This window comes from Schistocerca americana, chromosome 7, assembly GCF_021461395.2.
Source record: "Schistocerca americana isolate TAMUIC-IGC-003095 chromosome 7, iqSchAmer2.1, whole genome shotgun sequence".
Classification (NCBI taxonomy): Eukaryota; Metazoa; Arthropoda; class Insecta; order Orthoptera; family Acrididae; genus Schistocerca; species Schistocerca americana.
The window spans coordinates 341,146,004-341,168,278 of record NC_060125.1 but is presented as its reverse complement, the minus strand read 5'-3'; the positions used below and the strand labels follow the sequence as shown (position 1 = coordinate 341,168,278).

Genomic DNA, 22,275 nt, shown 5'->3' with positions numbered 1-22,275 from the left:
ATACCCCCAAAACCATTGCTGAGCTGGAAACAGCCATTCAGGATGTCATTGACAGCATCGATGTTCCAACACTGACACTTCAGCGGGTCATGCAGAATTTCGGTACTCGTCTGCACCACATCATCGCCTATGACGGCAAGCATATCTAACATGTCATAACCTATCTGGATATCTATAGTGATGTTTACATGTTGAATAAAGTGTGTGCACACAATAGTTTGTAAAAATTTAGGTTTTTTTCGTATAGTTCAATAACTGTCATCCTGTACCTTCCAGTTTTGTAATGTGACATATTTCTGAAATATGCAAATTTGTAAGCATGAAGAATAAAGATGTAGAATTTTACTATTGTTTGTTTTCTTTTGGTAGCTGAAAACTTTCCCCATAAAAAAATTTGGAGTCATTACTTTTCAGCATGCCCTCATAGAATACTACTACTGCAGAGTGAACATCATAGTGTTAATAGGACTGGATTTTTTTTGACTAACGATTTTAAAGTGATTTGTACCTTTGTGTTTTAGAAAAAAAATAAGATTGTACTGTTTCATCTTATAAGTTCAGTTGCAATTAAATTTCCCCAGCTGCCATTAGAGCTGCCTTTATAATCAGTTTAGCAAAAGTTTAAATTTGGAATATTGGCTGCCAAATTCTCTGGATCTGAACACACGCGACTCCTTTTTGCGGGGCTGTATTAAAGACAAGGTATACTGCAATACCCCAAAACCATTGCTGAGCTGGAAACAGCCATTCAGGATGTCATTGACAGCATCGATGTTCCAACACTGACACTTCAGCGGGTCATGCAGAATTTCGGTACTCGTCTGCACCACATCATCGCGTATGACGGCAAGCATATCTAACATGTCATAACCTATCTGGATATCTATAGTGATGTTTCCATGTTGAATAAAGTGTGTGCACACAATAGTTTGTAAAAATTTAGGTTTTTTTCGTATAGTTCAATAACTGTCATCCTGTACCTTCCAGTTTTGTAATGTGACATATTTCTGAAATATGCAAATTTGTAAGCATGAAGAATAAAGATGTAGAATTTTACTATTATTTGTTTTCTTTTGGTAGCTGAAAACTTTCCCCATAAAAAAATTTGGAGTCATTACTTTTCAGCATGCCCTCATAGAATACTACTACTGCAGAGTGAACATCATAGTGTTAATAGGACTGGATTTTTTTTGACTAACGATTTTAAAGTGATTTGTACCTTTGTGTTTTAGAAAAAAAATAAGATTGTACTGTTTCATCTTATAAGTTCAGTTGCAATTAAATTTCCCCAGCTGCCATTAGAGCTGCCTTTATAATCAGTTTAGCAAAAGTTTAAATTTGGAATATTTCCCTTAAAATTCAAAATGCACTTAGAAAATTTTGGGCTACAGTCTTATCAAAACAGATTTTAGAAAGTTGATGTGGTACAGTACTGGGAAGTATCTTGAAATAGGATTAATTAATTAGTAACTTTTGAACTGTCATATTTCTAGATAAGTTAATTACCTTCTCTGAACACAGGGTGATGTGGGAACATGACTAATTACTATTTGTAATAGAATGTGTTTGTATAGTGTTTTCTGTGATAATGTTGCCATAATAGTATAATTATTCTTTGGAATTTAACAAAAAAATGTAGGTGTACTCTATCACGGTAATTAATTTTCATGGTGTGCATGATAAGGAAATAAAATAAATGGAAAAGTCCAAGTTAAACTGAATTCTTAATGAACTTAGTGTTCAACAAATTTGCAGATGCTTTGACACATGAGCTAACATCTTTGTGTTGAAAGAGCTTTATAGTCTTGAAAGAGCTTTATTCACAAATGTGTATTTACAGTTATGTGGCATGCACTATGGTAGCATACATACTACATTTTTATTCCATCAGATTATAAGTGCAGTTTCTCATCTTTCCAGAAATATGATCAGTTATCAATACACAACATTTTTCTCTGAAAACATGGCGAAGATAATAAAATGTGTATATTACATTTCAGTACTGTAACTAACAATAATATTTCATCACCAGTACAAAAGCTGAAACACAAGCTTTTTTCTATTTCTGGCTGCCAAAAGAACACCAAATATATATGTCTCTATTGAGGAACATTACATAAAACTGAACTATATACGTTCAATGTAAATAAGAAATGTTATTTTGACCATATTTATTGTATGTGATCAACTCTTTTTAAATAGTTAACAAAACCTCAAGTATAACATGTTTTTAAAAATCAGTTATGTGCTACACACATTACTCCTTTAATTCTTGGTAGCTATATTTATGATATTACAAAAGTGCCAACAAAGAACATCAATACTTAACATTATGTGTGAATTATATTAAGAGGTTATAGAACAAATAAAGTTATTAAGGATATGGCTAAGGTACAAAAAAGATATAGTTCAATTTTTGTACAATTTACATTCTTTATGGGGTTAATGGTGAGTAATGAAATGAATGTTTGTTATGATTAATTTCTACTTATTCTTTCAGATGCTGTCACTTCAACTATACTGATGTTATATTTTGCTTAAATCACACAAAGAAATGGTGTATTTTAAACAGAATGTTAAAAATTGAACCTATGAGGAGCAAACTTGTATGTAAAATCCTGTATATAAGTCAAAAATGAAGACAGAATATTACAGTTAAAAGTAGACTGAAACAGTTTTATATTCATTTCTCATCTACAAAAGCACAGGAAAACTTTGTAAAAGAAGAATAACTTTTCTTTCTTTCTGTGGCCTCTGATAAACATCAGTGTACTCCCTCTTACATACTTCATCTTTAGTGTGATATAAATAAACCTGTAGTTCTGAAAAAAATTAAGATAATATGATGGTGGCATAAATCTGAACTATTTTTTCACTGTTTCTCATGCTGTTAGATGCCTGCCCTAGCTTACGTATGACATTTGCGTGTTGTGTGAACAAAAGAAATCTACTTGTTATGACTACTGAAATTTTCTTCATTGGTATTATTTAACTTGTGTATTGAAACACATAATTACTGTTTTTCTGCCTTGACAGTGATTTTCTGCTTGATGATTGGAAATCTCTTGTAATGCTGTAGGCTGGCTGTTTGACATTAATTATATTCCCATTTAAGTACATTGTGTACGGTGCTCTGTTGGCTTGTGCCTTTACAGTTTTCCAGTCATCTGGATAAGATGCAGATGCTTCTGCCTGCAGCTCTGCTTCAGCAATACACCGTTTTACCTGAAAATTTTTTATGACATCAATGTAACATCTGAACCGAAAACTGACAATATTATTAAAAGGGTAGCCTGTTACTCACCATATAGAGGAGATGTTGAATCACAGACAGGCACAACAAAAAGCCGACACATACACACACACACACACACACACACACACACACACACGGGCCCCCGGCTACCCCAGGCATATGTGTATGAGCTGTGTTTGCATGAATGTGTGTGTGTGTGTGTGTGTGTGTGTGTGTGTGTGTGTGTGTGCGTGTGTGTGTGTGTGTGTGTGTGTGTGTGTGTGTTGCCTATCTGTAGTCTTTTTGTTGACCCTGTCTGTGACTTAACATCTCTACTATATGCGAAGTAGCACTCAATTCATTTCATAATATTGTAATTATTTCATCCTAGGTTTTTCTTACATATCAGACTTGATATTAGTAGATCTTAGAGCTCTGTACTACTCTGGTAAGGTAAAAAACAAACCAATTTGAAACATATCACATTTTTAAGGTACAGGGTTTAGACAAAAATGTGGAGAAACCACTAGAAATTATATTTGACCATAAACAGCAGATGTGCAATGTCCTCAGTATGTTGCAAGTGTCATTCATATCCAGAACAGTGTTCTGTGTAGTTGTGAGAGCATTATGTTGGAGCTAAACGAATTTGAATGTGGGAAAATTGTTGTTGCTTGTACAGTGCATGCTTACGTAACCAGGTTTGTTGAAGTGTTTGGCGTTTCAAGAGGCACCATCTCAAAGATTTTTATAGTGCACAGTGAAAGTTGAAACACATCCACTAAGTCACAATGCAGAGGAAGGTATGTGTTGGGTGACCATGATGGACAGAGTCCGCGGCTCATGGTCTTGCAGTAGCGTTCTCGCTTCTTGCGCACGGGGTCCCGGGTTCGACTCCCGGCGGGGTCAGGGATTTTCTCTGCCTTGAAATGACTGGTGTTGTGTGTTTTTCATCATCATTTCATCCTCATTCACTCATAAGTCGCTGTAGTGGCATTAAAGTACTTGTGGAGCGGCGGCCGAACCGCCCCACGAGGGGTCTCCCAGCCACCAATGCCATATGCTCGTTATTATTATTATTATTATTATGGACAGTCATTGCGAGGACTGTGACAAAAAATAAAGAGTAAGACAGCTGCAAATGTCATTGCAGGACTGAATATCACACTCGCAGATCCTATCAGAACCGAAACAACACAAGGGCAGCTCCATAGCAGGGAACTGCAGGGTAAGCTTGAATTACAAAACTACTCATCAGTGACTTGAATGCCTGTAGCAGGAAAACAAGGTGCCAAAGCCATAAAATCTGGACTGTCGAACACTGAAATACTGCAGTTTGGTTGGATGAGTCTCCTTGCACATTTTTTCCAACTTAAGGCAGAGTTTGAGTCCCAAGAGTGAAACATGGTGGAGGTTCAGCGATGATTTGGGCACCACATTGTGGTACCTGACAGGCCACATGGTTACTCAGCAAGGGCACTTTACAGCCAAGGATTATGTGACATTTAACCCTCCAGTAATTTTTAAATCTGTGCACACATTGCAGCAAAATTTAAATTCAATCTGAACTGGTAACTGTTTTGACAATGTTCTGACAAGTTTTGCAACATCCATTAAAGAGCTGACTGCATTTGATCCACAGAGACCACAAACACTAATTACTTCAAGCAGAGAGGCATTTAAGCAGTCGTTCTTTCCACATTTCAGACACGATTGGATGAGGAAGAAACCCTGACATGTGGTACCATGCTAAGTACAATCAACCAACAGATGTATCCTACAAACCATTATACAAAACCAAACATTCCATTGTTACCAGCACTTCCAATTTTCACTACATATGTTAATGTTGTCACATACAAAGAACTGCATATGTGGGTCATTATCACATTGGCTTAGCATTTCACGGTGTCTGCCCTTTCAGAGTAGATGTGTGCAGGAAATCACATTCCTTTTGCAAAATGCTGAACATTCTGTTATCTGTTCAGTATTTTGAAGACTAAGCATAGTGTCACATCCCAAAGATGTGTTTCTTCATTTAAATCAGGGTTCCAGTCTAATTTAATTCCTTTAGTCTCATTTGGCCCAACTACATAGTTCCTACATAGTAGGTAGTCTTTTGCATCAAAAACAAAAAGACAAAATCTCAGTTGTGGGAATATTATAGTGTAGGCAATAGAGAATTACGCAGTGCTTGTACTACACCTAATAAGCTTTGGCTGAGGAACTAAAAGCAGTGAACCAAAGCAGAATCATGAGAAACTGAGAAGAGGGCCGGCTTGCCATCTTGGAACGAAACACTTTCCCCACTTCCTGGTCTGTACTTGGATGGATGGGAACATTCACTGCCATAAAGCCATTGCTTTTTGTGAACAATATTGAGAACACGTTTGGTGAATTGGAGTCTCTCAGTAAGATGTGGTTGGGCTCCCTGTTGATCAAAGCTTCTTCTGCCACCCATTCTACAGCTATTTGTGATAGTGATCTTGGCAACATCCCAGTGTCTGTTACCCCTCATCAGCCACTGAATATGGTCCAGGGAGTGATTTTTCATTGGGACCTCATCCTGCAAACTGATGAGGAACTCCAAGGTAATCTAGAGCGATGTGGCGTTCACTTTGTTTGACAAGTGCAGAGGGGTAATAAGGACAACCACACTGATACCAGCGCCTTCAATTTGGCTTTTCAGAGACATACCCTCCCAGAGAATGTCAATGTTGTGTGCTACCCATGTGATGTGAAGCCATAAATTTTGCCACCCATGAGGTGTTTTCCGTGCTTGCTGTACAGTGGACTCTCTGTGACTGTGGACACCTACTCCTTGAGGGAAGTCCCTGTGTTCCACCACCTGTGTGTGTAAATTGTCATGACTGCCACTCTCCACAAATATTCGATATGCAAACCATGAATGCCACACCGATTCCTTTGGACTCCTTACGAATGTCTCTCGTACATGCTCAACATTCACTTCACTCACACTGGGATGTCTGCTTCTCTTTGCCAGGCTCAAGCAACCTGTCATAATGAATTTGTTGTGCCAGTGGTAAATGGCCTTCCTTGTTGGTAGCTTCTTACCATACTTAGTTCTAAACATCTGTTGAACAGCTGTAGCACACTTGTTTTTGTTGAACTCCAGCACACAGAAAGCTCACTCCGCACCTGAACTCGCCATGTTTGTGACTAGTGCTGACTATTGGCAAATTACCAAACTACACTGTGACAGTATACATGAAAAAAAAAAAACTTTCTGGGTTTCTCTTCAAAACGACATATGTATGATATCTGTACAATGTTTGGTTCTTGTGCAATAAATAATTGAAAGTGTTCCTGGACTTTATGTACGCCCTGTACGACTGACTCCTCCCAGTGTTGATTTCTTCAATTTTTGCCTCTTTTACATCGTTTCCTCCTCCTCCCTCTTCCTTACCTCAACCCCGTCTCCCTCTCCCCTTCCCCTCCCGTGCAGTCCCCATGCTCTCCCATCCAGGTGCTGCTCCTCCTCCCCAGCCAAAGAAGTACCCCCCTTCTTCTTTGACACCCACCAGTGATGGGGCTCCCCCCCCCCCCATCCCCCCCACCCATCCCCACTGACTTCTCCCCCCTGACATCTCTCAGGCTGGATACTTGCTATCACAACTGTGCCACAAGACGTACCATCTGTATGTCCAAGGTTGCTCGCTCACTTTTGGTCTTGGACCTTGCAGAAGGACGTGTGTCCTGTCCTGTCATCCTCCAAAAGAGAAGAAGAAGAAGAAGTATAAGTCCCAGGACAAGGCCCTCCCTGTGCCTACAGAGGTGCCATCTCCCCTCTCACAACCTGAGTCTAACCTCTTTACGGATATTGTCCCATCCTCATCCGTTATGACCACTAAATGAGTGACATGACATTTCTTAGACTTCTTTGTATCTAATCTGGACTCTTGCCACACGCTCATCCACTGGAATTGCAATAGATATTATCATCACCTACTGGAAATACAATACTTTGTTGCCTCTTCCCCTGCATTCAGTCTCACTCTTCAAGAAAAGCACTTCTGTGATGACCATTTTCCAATGTTTCATACTCATCGGGCATTCTGTGGGAACAGTGCTGGCTCCAGGATAGCATCTGGAGGGGTCTGCACTTTGGTTTGCACCACTGTCGTCAGTGACTGGATCCCCTTTCATACCAACCTTGAAGCAATGGCAGTACGAGCGCGAACAGCCTCAGAAATCACCATTTGCAATGTCTACCTCCCTCCAGGTAGGCCACTTGAACTGCCTACATTAATGCAGCAACTTCCTCCCCCATGTCTGGTCCTTGGGGACTTCAACATGCTACCCCCTGTGGGAGAGTGCCACTTCAGCTGGTAGGAGTCTAATTGACCAACTTATTACAGACTTTGATCTGTATCTCCTCAATGACAGATCCCCTACCCAATTCAGTGCCACACATGGCAGCTTTTCTGCTATTAATCTCATGATCTCCTTCCCTGCTCTTGTGGCTTCCCTACATTGGTCACCTCATGATGATCTTCATGACAGTGACCACTTTCTGGTGATTCTGTTGTTCCTCCGCAACTGCAACACAGACAGGCCCACAAGTTGGGCATTCAAGAGGGCCAATTGGCCTTTATACATGTCTGCTGTGCATTTCAACACCTCTCTCTTGGATTGCATTGATTCGGTTTTGCAAGACGGTGGCACTGCTATCCCCCTGTCCACAGATCCCATTCAGTCATTGACCAGTATTGTGGTGGACCAAAGATGTAGCAGTTACTATCCATGACTTCCAATGGGCACTGCTGTGATCTAAATGACATCCTTCACAGACCAACCTCATCGCTTTTAAGAGTCTTCATGCTAAGGTCAACTAACTTATTAAACAGAGTTAAAAAGGAATGCTGGGAGCATTATGTTTCCTCCCTGCAGACATTGTAGATTTGGTCCAGGCTCCATAGCCTTCTGGACTGACAGCAACTGTCAGCTGTTCAGGGTGTTATCCTATAGGATGCTCTGTGTACTGATCTATCAGTCCTTGCAGAACACCTCACAACACACTCTGCAACAGCATCGGCATCTTCTTCCTATCCTGCTACCTTCCTCCAGCAGAAATGACTAGTTGAAGAAATCTCCCTCTCTTTCAATTCTGCCAAGATGAAGCCTATAATGAACACTGAATGGAGATTTACGCAGACACTTACCTCTTCACATGATGTGGCCCCAGGACCAGATTCCATCCACAACCAGATGATCCAACTCTTGGATGATACCCAGAGGCCACATCTACTCAGAGTTTTCAACCAAATTTGGCTCATGGGTGCCTTGTCCACCCCAGTAGCTGAGTGGTCAGTGTGATGGATTGCTGTCCTATAGACCCGGGTTCGATTCCCGGCTGGGTCGGGGATTTTCTCCAATCAGGGACTGGGTGTTGTGTTGTCTTCATCATCATTTCATCCCCATCCAGTGCCCAGGTCACCCAATGTGGCGTCGAATGTCATAAGACCAGCACCAAGGCGGCCAGACCTGCCCAACAAGGCGGCCGGACCTGCCCCGTAAGGGGCCTCCCGGTCAATGATGCCAAATGCTCATTTCCATTTCCATGGGTGCCTTCCCCTTGAAATGTCAAGTCAACATAGTTATCCCCATCCTTAGCCCGGAAAGAGCCCAATGTCTCTCAACAGCTACTGACTGATTAACCTGACCAGCATACTTCATAAACTTCTTGAGAGGATGGTTAGCTTCTGATTATGTTGGGTACTCAAATCTTAGAGACTTTTGTTGCTGTACCAGTGTGACTTTCAGGAAGGATGATCTACAACTGACAATTTACTCAAATGGAAACAGCAATCTGACAGGATTTTACTTATTATCAACATCTTGTCATGGTCTTCTTTGACCTATATAAGGCATATGACATGGCTTGGCACCATCACATTTTAGTTACCCTACATGACTCGGGCTCTTGTGGCCCCCTTTTGATTTTATCCACAGTTTTCTATCCCACTTGCTCTTTCAGGTTCAGGCTGGCACCTCACTCAGTGTCCCTCATACTCAAGAGAATTTTATCCCACAGAGTTCTGTATGAAATGTCACACTCTTCCCCGTCACCATCATTGGGCTTGCACCTTCATTGCAGCTCCTAGTCAGTGGCATCTGCTGAATCCAATGGGCCTCTGCATGGGCTCTCTCCCATGTCTTCCAATTTTCTCCATCCAGAACGTGGGTTATGCATTTCTGCCATAGTCCTACAGTTCACTCCAAATCAGAACTTTATTTAGGCAACCAGCACCTAGATGTTGTAGTGCAGTTCCATTTCTTGGGCCATCTTTCTGATAAAAAGCTGATGTGGCGAACCCACATTGATCACCTGAAGACTACATGCATGTGGAAGTTTAATGCTCTCTGCCTCCTGGATCATTAAATTGTTGAGCACAGAATGTGCTGCTCTTCTCCATCTTTACTGTGCTGCAGTTTTGTCCAGACTAGATTATGGATGTCAGGATTATGGCTCAGCAGCTTCTTCCACTCTGAAACTACTTGACCCTGTTCATCATTATGTGGTACATCTGGCTATCAGTGCCTTTCGACTAGTCCCATTGACAGCCTCTTCACAGAGGTGGGGATTCCTCCTCTACAAATACGATGGAGCCAACTCCTGGTTTCTTATGCAATTGCCATTTCATGATTCCTTGACCACCCTATATACCCCATCCTCTTTGCACATGAGGAATGTCTCCCTCCTGATACCTCCCCTTCGGTGGGTTTTCTGGTGGAATATGTCTCACTTCCCTGTCAGGATCTCCATCTCCACTCCCTGGAAAGTGCCCCATGTATTTTTTCCAACATCCTCCCTAGGATAGTGCCCTAACCACAGATTAGGACCTACCTCTTCAAGGGTCCTAAAGTCTCTGCCATCCCTGTGATATTCTGGCATATTTTACGTTCTACCCTTGAGGAGTTCCAAGGTACTACCAGCTTCTACAGTGATGGTTCTAAAACAATAGATAAGACAGGATACACTTTTAAATCTCCTACTGCCATGGAACATTTACTGCCGAGATCATATAGTGTATTCACAGCAGAGCTACTAACCATTAACAAGACCTTCCTCTTTCTTACTCAGGCCTCTCTCCACAGTATTTTAATAGGTATCAACTCAATGAGCAGCCTGCAGGCCAGAGACCAATGCTACTCTCATCACCCTTTGGTCTCTGCTAACCATGACTTTCTCTCTCTCCTTGGCCATGCTGCCTGTGCTCAGTTGTCTTTCTCTGCATCCCAAGTCATGTTGGCATACCAGGGAATGAACTGGCTGACCATTTGGCTAGAGAAGCAGATACATACCCCCCATTCCCTTCCCAGGTGCAGTTATGCAGATTCACGTCAAATCCCTTTTTGCCCAAAAGTGGAATGACATCTAGTGTGCTACTGCTCTCAGTAATAAACTCTGCACAATCAAGGAGACTACTGTGGTTTGGTGCTCTTCCCTCCACTCCTCTTGGAGGACACCACTTTCTTATGCTGCCTATGCATCAATCATACTAGGCTCACCCGTTGTTTTCTCTTGCGTATCAAGAGCTCCCACTGTGTGGCTGAGGAGTCAGGCTGATGGTATCCCATATATTGGTGGGATGTCCCCTTCTTTTGGCTCTTTATACTAAGTGTAGCCTTCCAAATTCCTTGTCTTTAATATTAGCAGATGACTGATGGATGGTTGACCTAGTCCTCAGTTTCCTTCGTGAAAGAACTTTTTATTTTCAATCATAATGTTTTGCTTGCCTCCTGGAGCAGTGGCAGGATGATTGTGGCTGGGGCCTCTCATCATGTTTCTTGGGTCTGGGACCCAATGCCACATCCCCACGCAAAGACTGCTCTTTTATCCCTCTGTTTTTCCAGTTTTTAGATTTGACCTACCATTTTATGCCTTCTATTGGGTGTGGTTTTAGCTTCCTTGCTTTATAGTTTGACCCCTCTGACTGGATCTGCCCACTTTTCCTGAATGTCTCTCTCTTATGCACATAACTTTTGAATTGCAGGACTGATGACCTCACTGTTTAGTCCCTAACACCCCTTAAACAAAAAAGGATCTTATTGCCTCATTGTAGATCTCCAGTTGTTTATGTTGGGCAATATCCTGAAATTGAGGCAGTGAGACTCATTTCACCTGTTTTTAGGAAACCTGCTTTGTTCTGTGTCAATAGGATACAAACACAATATGATAGGTATGTATTAATAGTCAGCAGTTCAAATGTATGGCAAATAATGGTACCCTTTAGGGAAGTGGTAATAAGTGATAGGAAGCAACACCATGTACAACCAATGTGCGTGCCTGAAGGTCCCATTTAGCATGCTGAAGAGCCACCGAGCAAACAGGGTGCAACCAAATACAGAGTGTGATGCACATTGGGGAAAAAAAACAATGCCTGTCATCAGGGCTCTGAGGCCATACTTCGATCACTCCAGTAACTAGCAGAGAGGGTTGTGAATACCAGCATTGCTCATGGAGTTTCAATGAAGCTCACAATCTCCATCACTGTTCTCAGAACAGATCATGGTCCCCTAGCTCTTAGTCAAGTGGAAGGCCTGAATCAGGGACTCTGAGGGTTCTGTGATAAGCTAGGCTGTGACTTCCTAGACTTGCACAATATGGTTGAGAATTGCATGGTTCCCTTAAATAGCACCTCAGGTGTGCACTACATATCAGAGGCAGTTACCCAAGTAGCTAACTATGTGTGGGGTGCACACAAGGATTTTTTTATATTAGGTGATTCACCATCATATCCAGATAATGATAGCTGTGGGAAATCCAGAAGCATCAGAGTAAGATCCAAAGAAATGTCTCCTGCAAATTAGAGTATCAAAATCCTAGTGGTTAACTGTAGAAGCATTCACAACAAAGTGCCACAGTTCAAAGTATTCCTAAAATTTCCAAAGTTCACATAATATTAGGCACTGAGAGTGGGTTTAAACATGAAGCTGATAGCAATGAGGTCATTGGGGGAAATTTAAGCATATACCGAAAGGACAGAGAAATGGAAAATAAAGTTGGTGTATTTGTTGCAGTGGACAAGGAATTCAAATCTGCTGACTTGTGAGATTGTTTGTGAAGGACTCAGTACAAAGGGTGGGCAAAATATTATAATGGGGTCCTTCTATCAACCACCAAGGACTCCATCTGATGTAACTGAAAACTTTATAAAAAGCTTCAGTTCACTTGTACACTAGTTCCCTAATGTTACTGTAATCATTTGAAGAGATTTTAATCATCCAATAATCAACTGGGATAATTTTAATTTTGTTAGGGGTGGACATGACAAGACATCCTGTGAAATGGTACTAACTGCCATTCTGAAAACTTCCTGTATCAGGTTGTTCAGGACCCCACCCATAATGGAAATATATTAGATCTAACAGCAAAAAAAAAAGACCTGACTCTTTGAGGAAGACCACATTGAAACTGGAATCAGTGACCATGAGGCAGTTGTAGCAACAGTGAGTGCCAAAACATAAAGGACAATTAAAACAAGCAGAAAGATTTATATGTGCAGCAAGATAGACAGAGAAATGAGAGTGCCATATCTCATTGAGGAATTTGAAACTTTTAGCTCAGAACAGCAGCATGTAGAGGAACTATGGTTCAAGTTTAAAAGAATAGTTGGCCATGAACTGGATAGATTTGTACCTTGTAGGACAGTTCATAATGGGAGAGATCCTCCAAGATGTACAGTCACTATAAAGAAACTTCTAAATAAGCAGGGACTACTGCATAATTGATATAAAACAAAGCACAGGGAAACAGAAAGAGAGATGCTAAGTGAAATGCTTTTGACAGGCAAGAAAGTGATGCGTGAAGCCTTCAATGACTGCTGTAGCAGAATAATGTCAAATTATTTTTCACAAAACCCAAAGAAATTCTGGTCATGCATAAAGGCTGTTAGTGGCACCAAAGTTAGTGTTCAATCACTCATAAAAGAGACCGAAATGAAGTTGAGAGTAGGAAAGCAGAAGCAGAATGCTTTTAAGATGTTCCTTTACAAAGGAAAATCCAGGAGTAGCGCCCCAGTTTAATTATTGTATCACTGAATAGATAAATGAAAGGGATTTTAGCGTCAGTGACATAGAAAAACAGCTGAAATTGTTAAAACTGAGCAAAGCCCCAGGGCGCAATGGAATCACTATCAGATTCTATACCATATTTACATCTGAGTTAGCCCTTCTGTTAACTACAATCTTTTGTATATCCCTGTAACAAAAAACTGTGGCTTATAGTTGGAAGAAATGACACATCACACCTGTCTACAAGACAGGTAGCAAAAGTGATCCACAAAACTGTCATCCAATATCACTGACATCCATTCATTCTAGAATCTTGGAACATATTCTGAACGCACACATAATGACGTATCTCAAACAGAATGATCTCCTCCATGCCATCCAGCATAGATTTTAAAAACATTGATCATGTGGAAGCCAACTCTCTCTCACTTTTTTTGCATGACATCCTGAAAGCCATCAATAAAGGCGGTCAGGCAGATGCAGTATTTTTCAATTTCCGAAAAGCATTTGACTCAGTACCATGGCTATGCTTATTATCAAAAGTATGATCATATCAGGGATCAGACGAAATATCTGACTGGACTGAGGATTTCTTGGGAGGGAAGATGCCTTATGTTATTTTGAATGGAGAGTCATCGATAGATGTAGAGATAACTTTGATGTATCCCAGGGAAACGTGTTGGATGCCTTGCTGTTCTTGTTGTGTATTAATGATCTTGTGGACAATGTTAATAGGAACCTCAGATTTCTTGCAGATGAGGCAGTTATCTATAACAAAATACAATCTGAACAAAGCTGTGCAAATATTCAGTCAGACCTCAATAAGATTTCAAAGTGGTGCAATGATTAGCAGCTTGCTTTAAATGTTCAAAAATGTAAAATTGTGCACTTTACAAAACAAAAATCATAGTATCATATGAATATATTAGTGAGTCACAGTTGGAATCTATAAACTTGTATAAATACTTGGGTGTAACACTTAGTAGAAACGTGAAGTGGAACAATTGCATGGACTCAGTCACGGGTATAGCAGGTAGCAGCCTTTGGTTTAGTGGCAGCATACTAGGGAAATGCAATCAGTCTACAGAGTAGATTTCTTAAAGATCACTCTTGTAACTCATCCTAGAATATTGGTCAAGTGTGTGGGGCTCATACTGAATATGTCTGGCAGGGGATATTGAACATATAGAGAGAAGGACAGCAGGAATAGTCACAGGTTTGTTTGTTCTAGGATGTTGAAAGAACTGAGCTGGTGGACTCTTTAAAATAGAAGTCTACTAACAAAGTTTCCAAAACCAGCTTTAGATGATGATTCTAAGAATATACTATAACCTCCTACATATTGCCCCCATAGAGAATGTGTGGATAAGATCAGACCAATTACAACATGCACAGAGGCTCAATAATTTTACCTGAATATACTGACAATATACTGATGAGACCCGTGACTACTGTCTGTCAGTACCTTCATCTTTGTTACCTGTGTGATGGATATAAAAATAAACCTGCTTCCTCTGTACATTTCTGTAGAGCACACTGCCTCCACCACAAATGGAGCAATGCTGCTTGTGTAGACTGTTCTGTTAGTCAGTATGCCCCAAAAAGCATTTCAAGCTTAAACGTTTCACAGATTGTCACTTTATACGAGGGCGAGTCAAATGAAAACCTTAAATGTCTTTTTAAATATTATTTATAGCGCAGAAGTGGTACAAAGCTGTATCACTTTTCAACATAATCCCCCCCACGCTCAATGCAAGTCCTCCAGCGCTTACAAAGTGCATACATTCCTATAGAAAAAAATTCTTTTGGTAGTCCATGCAACCACTCATGCACCATGTGGCATACCTCTTCATCAGAACAGAACTTCTTTCCTCCCATTGCGTCTTTGAGTGGTCCAGACATATGGAAACCACTTGGGGCAAGGTCTGGTGAGTATAGTGGATGAGGAAGACACTCAAAATGCAGGTCTGTGATTGTTGCTACTGTTATACAGGCACTGTGGGGCCTTGAATTGTCATGTTGCAAAAGGACACCTGCTGACAGCAATCCACGTCACTTTGATTTGATTGCAGGTCGCAGATGATTTTTTAGGAGATCCGTGTATGATGCACTGGTGACAGTGGTCCCTCTAGGCATGTAATGCTCCAGAATGACGCCTTTTTCATTCCAAAAGAGGTTCAGCATAACCTTCCCTGCTGATGATTCTGTTTCAAACTTCTTTGGTTTTGGTGATGAGGAATGGCACCATTCCTTGCTTGCTCTCTTCATTTCTGGTTGGTGGAAGTGAACCCAGGTTTCGTCGCTAGTAACGATTCTTACAAGGAAGCCACCACCTTCTCTTTCAAAGCACCAAAGAAGTTCTTCACAAGCATCCACACATCATTCTCTCATTTCAGGAGTCAGCTGCCATTGCACCCATCTTGCAGACACTTTGTGAAACTGGAGCACATCATGCATAATGTGGTGTGCTGACCCATGACTAATCTGTAAACATGCTGCAATGTCATTCAGTGTCACTCGGCAGTTTTCCTTCACTATGGCTTCAACTGCTGCAATGTTCTGTGGAGTCACAACTCGTTGTGCCTGACCTGGACGACGAGTATCTTCCACTGAAGTCACATCATTTGCGAACTTCTACTCCATTCATAGACTTGCTGCTGTGACAAGCATGCATCACCGTACTGAACCTTCATTCGTCAATGAATTTCAATAGGTTTCACACCTTCACTGCGAAAAAACCGTATAACAGAACGCTGTTCTTCCCTGGTGGAAGTCGCTTGTGGGGCGGCCATCTTTATACTGATACTGTGACAGTATGTGTGGATCTGCACTATGCTGCCACCTACGGGCCATTCTGCACGCTATTTATAGCACGCTTACCAGCTTAGAGGATAACAGCGTGAAATTTCAATTTGTTATTACCAATTTAAGGTTTTCATTTGACACCCTCGTAGACCGACAGGTTATCATCATGGGAAGTTGCCCACCAAATTGGTGTGCATTACAAAAACATCATTCGACCATTCAACCATATTGTGAGATCCAAGACATTGTAGATCTGTTTCCTGGTGGCCATTCACAGTCAGAATCACCTACATATAAATTATGTCCCATAGGTGCACTGAGAGGAATGCTGTAGAACTGTGCACTGCCTTCTTGGAGGTAACCGGGAGGACTGTGTTGCCCAGCAGTGTGCAACTCTTCCCCTACACAATCCCTTTGGCTACTAGCTGTTGATTATGCACATCAGCCCCCATCCCCAAGAACTGTGGTGCATGAAGAAGGTGTTGAATGGGAACTCCTTGAGTGGAACATGGATCAGTGCCACTGGGTTCATTTCACAAATGAGTGCACGATTTGTCTCATTCCAGTCGATTGTTACAGAAAAGGGGGAGGGCAGTAGCCACATACTAATGGGTGTCTAGGGCACACAGTGGCTTATGTTCAGACACGTTTTTGACTGGTATCATATTCAAACACTGGATGTTTCTTATTGCTATAGAGAATAATCAGAGGGCTGTGAAAAACAGGGACAGGACCCTCCAGTCTACAGACCAGCCCTGCAGTCAGCATTTTGGTGATAGGCCCCTCTATCAAGACAATAATGCATAAATGCACTGCACCCACCTTGGGAAAACCTTGCTCAAGGGGTAATGAATGAACCAAATGGAAAGGCTTGATGTATCTGCTGACATTCTTGGAACCAGTTGAAAACCTGAAGTACATCATTGTAGAAACCCTCCTCACATTTTGAGTGACCTTAGAAAAATTGACATCAAATGATGGACAGACTTGGTACAGCACTGCAGTGACTAACTTATGTGCAACATGTCACTGAGGACCCAAGCATACTACACTGCAAAAGACGTAGTTAGACATTACTGGGTGGTGCCTAGAAGAAAATCTGGCTTTTATAACTGTGCAATTTCGAACTGGCTGCCTTTGTTTTCGTTATTTGTTTTGGTTTTCATTTCACAGTCAATTTATTTATTTATTTATTCATTTTATTCTCTTACTCAACCTGCCTAGATAGTCAAGAACATTTAAGTGCCCTCTTCTGGAACACAGGGAGGCACTCAGTCCCTTATCAAATGCACCCACAAATTGACGACAGGGACCAGTTGTGCCAGGAAATTTGGATGTTGTTTTTAGACAGTTTTCCACATTAGCTAAGGTAAATACTGTGCTGGTTCGCTTGTCCCGCCTCGGATACATAATGTGCAAACACTTTGAAAAATGATGTCACATTTGACCTTGCAATTACACTACATGCAGACAGAGGAGGTTCCTCCTAGTGAACGGCTGGCTGTAGCTGTAGAATTCCTTTGGATGTTGTGAACCCATACTAATAATAGCCTATATACAGGTATGGTTGGTTCTCCATGAAACTGGAGAAGTTCCATATCAGTTAAAACATGGCATTGTCTAAATAAACAGCACTGAAATGGAAGGAAAGACTTTTTTAATTCTTTACCCTCCTTAAATTCAAGTCCAAAGTCGTTTGCATATCTGCAGGTGGCCTTTTTTTTTTAAAGCAGAATGTTGCATCGTAAACCACGCACATTGACATATAAGATTGTTTTATTTTGTGCGAATGGCGTAGGGAAAAAGCCAAATCTGGGGCTCTAGTTAATACCAACAAGGTAGGCTATGAGGGATGCATTTAAGCCTCGGGCATGGATGTATGTGATGTCCTTAGGTCAGTTAGGTTTAAGTAGTTCTAAGTCAGCCGGCCGGGGTGGCCGAGCGGTTCAAGGCGCTACAGTCTGGAACCGCGCGACAGCTACGGTCGCAGGTTCGAATCCTGCCTTGGGCATGGATGTGTGTGGTGTGCTTAGGTTAGTTAGGTTTAAGTAGTTCTAAGTTCTAGGGGACTGATGACCTAAGATGTTAAGTCCCATAGTGCTCAGAGCCATTTGAACAATTTTAGTTCTAAGTCTAGGGGACTGATGACCTCAGATGTTAAGTCCCATATTGCTTAGAGCCGTTTGCGCCTTTTTTTATGCATTTAAGGAAGATTCTTATTTTTCATATTTGGCTGGCTGCACGAAATTTGTGGATCCTGAAAGTCTTCATTTGTTAAGGTTATCTTTCTGGATACACTGATACTCTAAGGTAGCCAACATATATTTACAGATAAGCGTTTTAGTGGGTGTTAAGTTCTCAACAAAGACATGTAATAATAATAATAATAATAATAATAATAATGTGCCTCCTGCTACACGACACAGGGCTGCCTGTGCCTTACTCATACGTTATACATACCTGACGTGTAAGAATTTCTCCGAAGAAGGCGACGGTAGCGGCGCAGAAGCCGGTCACGACGATCATGTACGTCATGTACAGATCAGAGTTCCGCAGCTGTCGCTCCTTACTGCCCAGGTCCAGTGGACAGATCTCGATCTGTGGCAAGTCCTTGCGCAGCAAGTGCCTGACTATCCCAGTTTCCACCAGTGCCTTCAACCTGGTAAACACCGAAAGTCTGTTGATAATGTAACACCAAAAATCGCAACAAATGAGGTATCTCACTGTGCTGTAACACCGCTGTAGTAAAATTTTTATTTTTACAGTCTCAAGAGCTTTTCAGTTACAGAAAGCACAGTGAACGAAGTGTGTCACGCGAATAAGATGTCGACAGACTTTCTACTGGCCGTCATAGTCAGTTTTGGATAGCCCTTGGTCTAGCGGATGTTTATATACCCATCGGAAAAACGGGCATATTGTTTATCCTATAGCACAGGGTCAAAATTTAAACATTACACACCTCCCCCAGCGCTGACAAACTGAAAAAAACAGTTGGTTCTTTTGTTTTAGGGGTGTCTAAGGTGGGTCTTAGACGGCTTATAAAAGAACCATTTTCTCATGCACAGTTCCCAGGAGAACCCTGTAAAACCAAGATTTTTAGGCAGCAAAAGTACCAATTGTGGGGATGGCCACTTCTGTAATTTGTCTTCAGAGCAAATCATAGAAATTTTTATCATTTGTTCGTAAAATTATTTGCCGAGGAGCTTCGAAAAGTTTTTTATATTATTATCCGTTACTGAGATCCTGACCTTCACAGTTACCGTTCTTATCCGGTCTGACGAGTAAATGTTGTTTTAAGTGATGCCGAGAACATGTGATAAGGTTTCCAGGAGACATCGCAAGGGTTTTGAGGTCACCAAACAAGACTTTAAGTCACAATTTTTTCAGCAATAAAATTTTAAGGTGCGCTGTATCTATGTAACAGGCACTTCCTGTTTATACAGGCTGTCGTGACCTGGAAAGTATTCAGTGGTGCCACCTGACGTGTCAAGCACCTTGCAACAAATTATTTTGCTGTATGAAATTCTTTGTAGTTACAGATCAAACACCACATTTTTTGTTATACAGTAGTTGTAGTCTACAAATGTTCAGCATTTTTATTTAGGCCTCAGTAGTGTAAAGTGAAGTCATGTCAACGGGAGATGATTTTGTGTGAACCTTATACATACTTATTACTTGTTTATATGTGTCAAAATATGTAAATGTGTCGAAATATGCAAGTAAACCATCAAGACTTTCCTGACCTAAATAATTTGTTTTATATAAGCAGCACCCCTGCATAAAAGGGAAAAGAAATATACCAGCTGAAAAATGTTCCTTTTCGAGCACTAAAAAGGTGAATATGCACATGTTTAAAACAATGTGACAGAAAAATGTGGAACCAGCTGCCTCAGTCCTTCCTCAGCCTTAATCACCAAAAATTTTGGCATGCAATAATATCTGCACTTTTTTGTGCTGAAAGAGAATAGTAGACAGTGTTGGTGGAAGAGAGAGGATACAATGCCAATGGGAGAGAAAGAGAGATTAGACAGTGATGGTGGGAGAGAGAATGTGGCAGTGAAAGAGAAAGATAGATGGACGAAGACTATAGCAGTGGGAACCAAACAGAGAGGAGTAGTGATGGTCAGTGAGAGACAGGGGCAGTGAAAGAGAAACAGAGAGATGAATGGAGACAGTAGCAGTGGGAGCAGAAGAGAGAGGAGACAGTCGAAATGAAAAAGAGAGATGAGTGGAAACCAAACATAGGCTTGGGGGGTGGGGGAGGTCTGGACCCCCTCTCCCCCTCCTCCTCCCTCCAGACAAGCAATCTTTGGCACTAAAAAAATTGCCCACCTTCTTCCACCACCTATAGCCACTTATTAAAGTTCCCCATTCTAAGGGTCAAAACTTCGACCAAATCATCCTCACGGACATGTATGGAGAGGAGGCAAAAATGATGATTGAAGAGAAAGACAGCCGACAGTAAGTGAGAAAGAAAGAGCGAGAGAAAGGGATGAAGATAGTGACAGTGAGAGACAGACAGGAGAAGATGCCAGTGGGAGAAAACGGGGACAGTGGGAGAGAGACAATACATACGGTGGCAATGAGAGACACAGAGTATGAAGGCTTCACTGCTAAGAGAGTCTGGGTAAAAGTATTTAAAATGTTCTGTGTTAAAAGGGCACGAATATTTTCACATGCAAAATTTTTGGTGATGGGAATGTTCAGTCATCCTGTATGGCAAGTAAGGCGTTCTTGGAGGGAAGGCCACTTCCCCCACAACAACCATTGCTCACTCTTCAGTTTACAGACTATAATGTAACACTTAAGTGTAGGATGAGGAGAATATGCAATATTGGTATGTTTGATTGCGGCCACAAACGAGTACCCAACATATGGGACACTCCATCTTAAGGGTCATACAGGCTTTGAGCTTTCCGGGTTTCATTGTGTCAAGGGTATATTGTGAATACCTCGATTCAGAGAAAACCTCCACCGTGACAGTGAGCCTTCGGAAACAACGTGGTGATTCTGGGATAAACCACCAAACAGTACACATTATAACAGTGTACAGACAGACCAGAAATTAGTAAATCGGTTGTCATTTCAATGCCTGACCTTCCAGAAACACCTCTTTGAAAGAGGTACACAAACCACTGCCCCTCGAGTAGAAAAACATACCTTTGCTCATAGCTAGTCACAGAAGTTCAGCACTCAGAGATGCAATTCGCTTTATAACTATTATTTATTGTAAGCACCCCCCTCCTCCTTACCATTATCAGTCTTACAAGTATTGTCATAAATACCAAAAATTCACAAGCACAATTTTGCATGACAAGTAATCTGTATGGGACAAGGAGAAATTATTTTAAGCTTCTTAATCCTATTTAAAAACATGTTATATAAAAAATTATTTTCATTTTAATAATTATTTTCTAGGTTTTGGTCTTGCACCTGTGAAATTTCTAATGTATTTGGAATATTTTTATGAAATTATGAATGTATATCTATTGATGTGCAGTTTTCACAGAACGTATGAGTAGTCAGAGGGTCGTATTGTTAGCCAATAAATAGATTGTAATAATACATAGAAAATGTTTTTTTGTGCGAACATACACTTTTCAAAACGGAACAATGCCTATTGGCATTCACAATCTAAAAGTAGGGTACATTAGAATGTCAGTGATGCTTTTGCAGGTTTCTAGTGAGAGTCATTTGCAAGATATCGTATTTTGAAAAGTTCCCACACTGGCACTTGTTTGTGCCATTCGACCTGCATAGTTGCTAGGTATGATGTTGTTATGTTTGCTTATAGTGTGCTTGTGTGTTCAAAAAAATGGTTCAAATGGCTCTGAGCACTATGGGACTTAACTTCTAAGGTCATCAGTCCCCTAGAATTTACAACTACTTAAACCTAACTAACCTAAGGACATACGCACACATCCATGCCCGAGGCAGGATTCGAACCTGCAACCGTAGCGGTCACGCGGTTCCAGACTGTAGCGCCTAGAACCGCACGGCCACCCCGGCCGGCCTTGTGCGTTCCTTGAGTGCATTGTGACAAGCTAGTCCAAGCAGTAGGTCGTGAGTGGACAGAAGATTTACCAATGCAGGAAAAACTGACATGCTCATGGTGTATGGAGAGTGCAGGAAGAATGCAGTTCATTATTTTATGGTGTACTTGGCAATATCCCAATAGATGTCCACCTCACAATTTT

General features: G+C 41.2%; 1 protein-coding gene across 1 annotated transcript in view; it reads right to left on the bottom strand.

Annotated features, from left to right (window-relative positions):
* Positions 1-2,247: 2,247 nt before the first annotated feature.
* The window catches only part of LOC124622407 (ionotropic receptor 93a), a 172,890-nt gene continuing 152,862 nt past the window's right edge, over positions 2,248-22,275 (bottom strand). The window contains exons 9-10 of the mRNA XM_047148095.1: positions 18,539-18,737; positions 2,248-3,225 (exon numbers count right to left, since the gene is read on the bottom strand). Of these exons, the coding sequence (XP_047004051.1) occupies positions 2,989-3,225; positions 18,539-18,737 (436 nt within the window). The 3' untranslated portion in view covers positions 2,248-2,988. The remainder of the gene's footprint in view (positions 3,226-18,538; positions 18,738-22,275) is intronic.